General features: G+C 36.1%; 1 protein-coding gene across 1 annotated transcript; it reads left to right on the top strand.

Annotated features, from left to right (window-relative positions):
* The first annotated feature begins 1,002 nt into the window (after positions 1 to 1,002).
* Positions 1,003 to 1,723, top strand: LOC131029409 (probable calcium-binding protein CML13). The gene has a single exon (XM_057959883.1). It carries the CDS (start codon positions 1,128 to 1,130, stop codon positions 1,569 to 1,571), a length of 444 nt encoding a protein of 147 aa, XP_057815866.1. The 5' UTR covers positions 1,003 to 1,127; the 3' UTR covers positions 1,572 to 1,723.
* The last annotated feature ends 7,880 nt before the right edge of the window (positions 1,724 to 9,603 follow it).

The following is a 9,603-nucleotide window of genomic DNA, read 5'->3' as shown; positions in this document are numbered from 1 at the left end:
GGTCTCAACTGTTGATTTACTCTTATACAAACATTTATGCTATATAGAAACTGACATAGGACTTGCTAAGGATTCAATAATTGCAAATTGAAAGCAAATAAATGCAACCAAATATGATGTATGTCATTTTAATAATAATATCTTAATTCAACTATTGGTGTGTGCAAAATATTTTCTGAGGCAGCTACCAAAAGTAAAGATGCATAAGTCTTCTTGAACTGCAATATATCATGTTAAGAGTTGATATTTTTGGCTTCAGCTAATGACTCAGATTATTATGGTTGGGCAATCATAGTCAATGAACATAGCTTGTTGTTTAGTTGATCTATTTTTGGCTTTAGTCAATGACTCATGTTATTATAGTTGGACAGTCATAGTCGAGGAACATAGCTTGCCAAACAACATATTTAAAATTGCAATTGATCCATGGACATATTGGTGTAATGTGAGTACGCGAGACAACACAAAGGAATCAATCAAGCTACTCCTACTTGTTTGGCCATACTGTTACACACAAATCATCTTCTATTGTACTCATACTACAACATTCTTAGGGACATCAATCACTACCGTTATTGATGATCATATTTTTGAATATAGCACAAAAGGAATCTACTCAATGCAATCAATATCCTAAGTTAATCATTCTCATACATCGTAAAAATATTTTGTATTACAAAAACATTTTGCATAGCTTCTAAGTTTAAATCATAAGTTGCATATGTTCATATTTAGTTTTTTTCCACATTTCAAAATCAACTCAATTGTATTCTAAATAATTACTCCTAACAAAGATAACCTTTGTTTCTTCCAACTTTTGCCTACCTTCCAATACATATCACCCAAAGCATATCTTGCCATCAGCCTAACTCTTGTGCCTTGTTGGAGTGCAAATTTATATGCTTTTTCCCTAATAAAAAAGAATAAAAAAAAATGAAGGAAAGAGAGAAAGAATAAAAGATGGTTTATGGGCCTATTCATGGATTGAGTACAATTTAAAAAGTGACGAAGGAAGGAGAGAACAATAAAAGATGGTTTATGTTCAACTAAAGTGGGAAAAGTTAGCTTGAGTTCTCTGCTTATACCAATAAGCTAAGCGAAAGCCGTTTGTCGCAGAGTATCTGAAAATGGTGAAGGATCTGAATGATGAGCAGACAGCTTCAATGCGTGAGGCGTTCAGCCTGTTCGATACCGATCGGGATGGCTGCATCACTGTAGCCGAGTTGGGCACCGTAATGCGTTCTCTAGGCGAAAATCCAACCCAGGCGGATCTTCAGGATATAATTAAACGTGAACAGATTGGCAGCACCATCGATTTCCCTCGTTTTGTAGATGTGATGCGACGCAACATGAAGGGGGGCAACTTTCACACGCAGCTTAGAGACGCTTTTAAGGTGCTTGACAAAGATGGCACAGGGATGCTTTCTGTCACCGAACTCCGTCATATCCTCACCAGCGTTGGAGAGAAGCTCGAGCCCTCTGAATTTGATGAATGGATACGGGAGATTAAGGTCGATTCTGAAGGTAATATATCTTATGAGGAATTTATCGATAGGATGATGGCCAAGTGATTTTAGGGTTTTCTGGGTTTGTGTGGTAAGCATATTTTTTGGAAGATTTATAGCAATGACTATATAAAACGAGAGGTTTAAGGAAATTACGTTATATTGATGTGAAATTCTGTTATATTTCAACCCAAATCAAAATCGTTTCAATTTAATGATTTTGAAGGCCGTTTATGTTTTACAAATTTTGCTGTTCTATATCTGTATGCATGGTACGTACCGTATCTATTTGGCAAATTACTTGTAAATATGTGCTTCCTGTAAAATGCTTTATTATTAATGACAGAGGACAAAATGAGATCTGCAAGAGGCAAAAGATTCTAGGCTGCATCTGATCTTCTTCATAAGTTCATCTCCATACTTTAGAAGATATTTTTGAGGGTTTCACCATTGGCCATCTCCTGGGGTGAATCTCATCATTGACTTTTGGGATTTTAGGGTTATATTTTTTGCTCAAGAAACTACCCATCAAGTAAAGGTCTACCAGCTAAGCCTTTGGTACTTTGTAAATGTGTCTTTGAGCTAATCCTTTAAAATCAGCCTTGCTCTCTTTGCTGACTATGGTAAATGCCATCTCTTTTTGTTTTTTAATAACTAGAAATCCTTGTTGCTTCCTTTCATTCTTTCTCAACAGACCGCTTATCAATCGATTTTTTTACAACTTGACGGGTTCAATACTTTTTTTGAATGGACTTTGACTTCAATTTTTCAATCATTTGAAATTTTAGAGGACTTCTAGATGTTTGTTTTTACCCATTTATATCATCTAAGTACTTGATGAAGAAATTCAACCTATCCTCTTCTCCAAATAGTTTTGGGGTGCTTGGATATTTATAATGATCTGTAAGATTTTTATGTTTATCAAAGTTCAAAGTTTCTTAGTCTTTCACTTAAATCTGTCAAGGCTTTCAAAATATTTTTAGTCACTGTATTAAGGAATTAGTATGTCAAGTTCTATGTTCGTTTTGTGCCTCAATTCTTTTATGGAGAAAGAATATATTGCCTTGTCTGGCGAAAAGATTTAATAGAAGGTTAATGAGGTAATTTGTTCTAAGATTACTATTTTTCTATAGAATTTATTGCTTCAAACTTTTACAGAGGACTTTAGAAATTTGAAAGATGTTTAAAAGTTGAGTATCAAATGACACAATCAATGAAATCTGAGATACATTCTTGGATTTTTGAATAAGTACTGGCATTTTCTTTCCAACATAATAGAAAACTTAGTTCTGCTTTGCAATTTAGAGTTCTCTGCCTTTCTTCACCAAGGCATGTTTGGGAAGTTTGAGGGTTACGATTCATGACATGCTTGTGAAGTATTTTCGTCTCAGCAGAAGAATTTATCAGCACTTTATCTGCTGCACTTCTTAGCATGAGATGAATTGAATAGACAAAATGAGGAAAGCCAGATGGAGAATTTCTTAAATGGGAGGAAAATTAATGTTAAATTAAAACAGGTAAATGTACACCAGAAATCTGCAGAGATATAAACAAGACACAGGATTGCACACACAGAAACAGAAGAAATTTTATGTGGCTCGCCAAAATGTCTACATGCACGGCAAAGTGGGTTTCTCCTTGCATCAGATAATTGCAGCGTTATAGAATAATACAGTGCAGTATCTCTGAAAATGCTCATTACTCATTCATACGGACTAACCATCCAACACCGATTTTAAATAAGACTTGCCAAATAAAGATGAAGTGCCCAAAAAACAATTCGTTTCATGCTTTGTGTTTGAAGGAAACGGAAAATGAAAGGTCTGAAGCTGAATTGTTTGGAGGTGAGCGTTGGACTTTACATCCGAATTTTTTCCCACTTGAAGTCTGATCCATGCTTGGAATAACCATACTCAGAGATGTCATCAGCTTTCAAAGGCTTTTTGTCACATTTTTACCAGTCCAAGAGAAGCTTGCAAAACTCCAGGTTCTCTTATGAACGACCTTATTAATTGCACTTATAGCATTTAGGCTAGTATGTATCTTCTCCGACTTTAGCTTACTTTATTCAAGGACTCTTAAAATAATGTGATATTGAAGCTCTATGGGCTTCGTTCTTGAATGAAAAGCTGCATTTTTTGCCAAATGAATTGCACTTTTGCTGTCACTGTACAATATGAAGTCTTGTTGTTTACTGCCCAATTTAGATAATAATTGATGCAACCACAACATCTCCTTAGCTCCTTTGATGATTGCAATATATTTTGCTTCAGTAGTGAAAAAGCCACCACCTTTTGCAACCTAGAAATCCTGCTGACTTTTTCTCTTGCAACTGTGAACACATACCTTGTTGTAGATCTCCTTTGATCTATAAGTCACCAGCCAAGTTTGAGTTGACATATCCTTGAAATTGTGCATCTGCTCCTTTAAACCTCAATACATGATTTGATGTGCCCTTTAGATATCTCAGAATCCATTTCACTGCTTGTCAATGAATATTTCATCAATTGCTCGTATACCTATTGACCACTCCCACTACTTGGATAATGTTTGGTTTTGCGCAAAGCATCACATACATAAGGCTCCCAACTGCAGAGGAGTAAGGCTCTCTTGCCATGAATTCTTTTTTTTCAAGTGTCTTAGGAGACATCTCACAAGATAATTTGAAATGATCTGCTGATGGAGTGCTCACTGCCTTAGCATCCTTCACGTTAAACCTATTCAGTACCTTTTCAATGTATTTTTTGTCTGATAGTTTTATTTCCCTTTTCTTCCTATCTCTTATAATTGTCATTCCAAGGATTTACCTTTCAACATCCAAAGCCTTCATTGAAAATTTCTTAGTCAATTGTTGTTTTAACTTGTTGATTACAGCCATGCTAGTTCCTATCACTAGCATATGATCAAGATACAATAACAACAATACAAATTCACCATTTTTTAACATTTTATAATACAATGGTCCTTGAGAAACTTTTCTGTCATAAATGATACAATTTTTAAATACCATTGCTTTGGAGCTTGTTTCAACCCACACAAACTTTGTTATAATCTGCAAACTAGAACCTCTTTACGTTTTACTTTTTCCTCAAAGCCTTCTAAGTTGTGTCATGTACAACTCTTCCTCCAAGGCACCATGTAAAAAAGCTTTTTTGACATCAAGCTGCTCCAATTCTAGATCATGAACAGCTACTAAATCCAATATTGCTGTAATAGAGGTCAGTTTTACAACTGGCGAAAAGTTCTTTTCAAAATCAATGCCCTTCTACTGAGCATAACCTTTGACCACCAATCTGACCCTGCATCTCTTTTTCCCACCACCTACTTCCTATAACTTATATACCCATTTGTTTTCCTAAGTTTTTTTGTTGGGTGGAAGAGGAACTAAATCCCATTTGTCATTGTTTATCAGAGATCCCATCTCATCTCTCAAGGCCTCTATCCACGTTTTGCTTTTTTTTCTACACATGCTTCTTCAAACGTAATAGGTTCAAATTTATCAGAATGTAATAAATGTTGAAGGAAATCTATATACCTTGTTGAAGGCTGAGACTATCTAGTAGATCTTCTAACACGAGGAATCAATTCCTGTGGAGTACCCTCTTCATGAATACCAGTGGGATGATCTTACTCTTCATTATCATGGAAATTTTGGGGTTGAACTTGTGGTTGCATCTGTGGTTGATTAACAATCTCCTTTTGTTTGAACACATCAGTCCCAAGGATTTACCTTGCAGCACCCAAAGCCTTCATCGAAAATTTCTTAGGCAATTGTTGTTTTAACTTGCTGATTACAGCCATGCTAGTTCCTATCACTAGCATATCATCAACATACAATAACAACAATACAAATTCACCATTTTTTAACATTTAATAATACAATGGTCAGATTCTCTAGAGAAAATTTTCTCTGCCATAAATGATACAATTTTTAAATACCATTGCCATAGAGCTTGTTTCAACCTACACAAGCTTTGTTTTAATGATTAACAATCTCCTCTTGTTTGAACACATCAGTCCCAAGGATTTACCTTGCAGCACCCAAAGCCTTCATCGAAAATTTCTTAGGCAATTGTTGTTTTAACTTGCTGATTACAGCCATGCTAGTTCCTACCACTAGCATATCATCAACATACAATAACAACAATACAAATTCACCATTTTTTAACATTTAATAATACAATGGTCAGATTATCTAGAGAAAATTTTCTCTGCCATAAATGATACAATTTTTAAATACCATTGCCATAGAGCTTGATTCAACCTACACAAGCTTTGTTTTAATCTGCAAACTAGAACCCCTATACGTTTTTCCTCAAAGCCTTCTAGTTGTCTCATGTACAACTCTTCCTCCATGGCACTGTGTAAAAAAACTGTTTTGACATCAAGCTGTTCCAATTCTAGATCATGAACATTCACTAAACCCAATATTTCTGTAATAGAGGTCAGATTTATAACTGGTGAAAAAATCTTTTCAAAATCAATGCCCTTCTACTGACCATAACCTTTGGCCATCAATCTGACTCTGTATCTCTTTTTCCCACTTTCTTCTTCCTTTAACCTATGTATCGATTTGTTTTCCAATGTTTCTTGTTAAGTGGAAGAGGAACTAAATCCCATTTGTGATTGTCCATCAAAGATGCCATCTCATCTCTCATGGCCTCTATCCACTATTTTTTTTTTTTTTTTTTACTACACACGCTTCTTCAAAGATAATGGGTTAAGATTGTAATGTCCCCACTTTGAAATAGGATTATATATATCATAAAATTAAAATACAAAAGAATAAAAATAACATTTAAATTAAAATATAAAATTAAATATAATTAAAATTTAACTAAGTTAATGAATGGTCAAAAGGTGTAAAATGAAAGGGAGAAGAGAACCTCATTTGAGAGGGGGGCGGAGAAAAGAATGAAGGGAGCATGATTAAGAAAGAAGGAATGGGAAGTAAATAAGGAAGTGACTCTTCCAAAGGAGGACAGAAATTATGAAAGGTTGTGACTCTTTCAAATGGTGATGATTGTGAAAGGTTGTGACCCTTTGGAAGGGTGGTGATTGTGAAAGGTTGTGACTCTTTCAAAGGGCAGGCATGTTGAAGGGGTGTGACTTCTCCCTCACAATAGAAGATATAAAGGGAAGAAGGTCCCATTTGAGGAGGGGAGGAAGAGAGAACAATTGGGAAAGAATATATTATTTTAAAAGGTAGCAATGAAGGGTGGTGACCCAATTCTAATTAAGGGGGGTTGACCCAAGTCTTGTGAAAGGTCGTGACCCTTTTACCAATGAAGTATAAAAGAGATCATTCCAATTATTCAATGATCACTTATCAATCCTCATTCCAATCATTCAAATCAAGCAACAATCAATCAGCAAATCATTCTATCATATCAACATTCATTTAATCATCATTCACCAATATATCAAACCAGCCTTCATTACATTATCACTCACCAATACCTGAAATTATACAATCAAAGGAATTCATTCAATCAATCAATTATATATCAATCATTCAACCATCGGAGGTTAGACTGAAAAGCTACCGCAATATTAACTCTAGTTGTGCGATTACACATTCTGCTTGGTGGTATGATGCACAGTAATCATGTTTATATCTGCACTTCCCAGAATTAATAGACTGCTGCTTACAAATATTCAATTGCATAATGTCACTGTATGTATCTGCTTCTGCATATTTATGTCAAATTATATGCTGCTGATAATACTGTTTATACATGTTCTGAGCATGGATCTGATTATGGACATTCTGTAATTGACTGAGACTTATATAATTTTGCTTATAATCTGAATGCATTGTAGCAATGATAGAAAGTGGAGAGGTTATCAGCAGGGGAAAGGTGTTGGGGTCACCTCTAAGCACGCCACCTCATGGTATGTGACCAAGGAGTCCCTATGGGGCCAAAGGGGGGCAAAGGTGCTCTGCTTTTGGGCTTAGGAGGGTTAGACTTTCTGGGCACCCTATTGAGAGAAGTGCTTATCCTTTTTAGTAATAATTTTGCTTAAAATCTGAATGCCTTGTAGCAATGATAGAAAGTGGAGAGGTTATCAGCAGGGAAAAGGTGTTGGGGTCACCTCTAAGCACGCCACCTCATGGTATGTGACCAAGGAGTCCCAATGAGGCCATAGGGGGGCGAAGGTGCTCTGCTTTTGGGCTTAGGAGGGTTAGACTTTCTGGGCACCCTATTGAGAGAAGTGCTTATCCTTTTTACTATTGTGAGGGGTCGAACTATGCATATCTAATCATGTGAGTAGGAGAAGTGATGTGATTGAGGGGAACGGTTATAAGGATGCCTCGCTAGGTATGCCACCTCATATGTATGGCATATGCCACATGAGGCCAAAGGGGGGCGAAGGTGCACTGCCTTTGGACCTAGGATAGAGGATCGCTAGGACACCCTACCAAGTCACTTATCCTAAGCTTACTATGGTTAGGATTTCTTATTTTGCCTTAAGTAATCTTACAGTCGAATTGCAAATTTTGATTTGTGTTTTCAATCTCTCTAATTTATAGTTTAATTTGTAATTGTTATTTACTTAATGTACTATAGTTGTAAGTTGTTTCCTAACTTGTTGCAGGTTTTTCCCCTTAAAAGATAAATGTATTCTCTTTTTAAACCCTCCCTTATTGATTGAGAACAGTAGTTCAGGGTCAAACTAGGGCATTCCTTAAAAAGGGACATTACACATTTAAGAATTAGGGCAGAATTTGGGCATTTTAAATTTAGGGACATTACAAAGATTCATCGGAAGTAAAAGTGTTGAAGGAATTCTATATATCTTGTTTAAGGCTGACGCTATATAGTAGATCTTCTAACCTGAGGAATCAATTCCTGTGGAGTACCCTCTTCATGAGTACCAGTGGGATGATCCTGCTCTTCATTATCATGGAAATTTGAGGGCTGAACTTGTGCTTGATCTACAATCTCCTTTTGTTTGAACATATCACTCCCATTTGTGATGTCTTCTAATGGAATATACTCCTTGGCTGATATGCCTTATTCTTGTAAATTTGCCACTACCTTTTCATTGAAGATCAGATCTCTGTTTTGTGTGACTTGCTTGGTAACTGGATCCCACTTTTCCGTGAATAATCCAGTATAAAGCCTTGTGACTAAGGAAACTGGATTTACAACAGTGAGAAAGTTTTAAGCAATATTATCTAACATAAAACAAAGTCAATAAAAATAGGACAATTATCTACCATTCTTTCATAAGGATGAGATACAAAATTATGGTTTGACTGTTGAAAATTGTGATATTTAAGTAAAGATGCACATAGCAGAATATGCAAACCTTGCAGGCTATTTCTAAAGGCTGACAACAATGCTGTAGCCTGATCCTATTATGTACTTGAACTAATCTCCACTTTACTATGATGGAAAGGAGCAATTGACGATTATCATTTATCAGCTTTGAGTATATCTTTTATGTATTGCTCGAATCCTGGTAGCTTGGAGATCCATTAGTGTGTTTGGGGTCTATTAGTGTGTTTGGGGTCTATTAGTGTGCAAGTTGAGTGTTCTCACTATACTCGTCCAAGAAGCTCACATTCCTGCAAAAGTCATCATGCAGAAGTAATTGTCTAATGATATCTTCTACAAAATCAACAAAAGCAGCAATATTTAACATTTCTACCTGTAGAGGAGGGGATTTGTCACCTCCAAGATGATGAATCTCAGAGGACAAATCGATCTGCCGCTACCTCACTCAAACTGGCGCTAAGGATGAGCCAGGGGATAAAAATGAAAAGCTAAGCTAATAGATTGTGGACGAGACTCTGGTCGACTTTGTTGAGTCTCTATCCTCGGGATGATCGCGCAGAGTTGGGACACCAGCGCGACGAGCTATCGTCCTGTATGGACAGAGTACAAAGACTGTACAGCGGATGTGAATGCAATAATATAACTAAATTAACAATGCTGTGATAAATAAAATAAAATAGATAGAATGTTAACAGTTAAAAGAAGGTGAAGGAAAGTTAGAGGAAGCTTACAACTGGTCCTCGATTGAAGCCTCCAGCCAGATAAATCTTCTCTAATGCAACCTGCACACAAGCCAGAAAGGAAAATTGTTT

The sequence above is a fragment of the Cryptomeria japonica genome, chromosome 6, assembly GCF_030272615.1.
Source record: "Cryptomeria japonica chromosome 6, Sugi_1.0, whole genome shotgun sequence".
NCBI classification, from domain to species: domain Eukaryota; kingdom Viridiplantae; phylum Streptophyta; class Pinopsida; order Cupressales; family Cupressaceae; genus Cryptomeria; species Cryptomeria japonica.
Note: the sequence above shows the minus strand (reverse complement) of the source record. Positions and strands in the feature narration are given on the sequence as shown.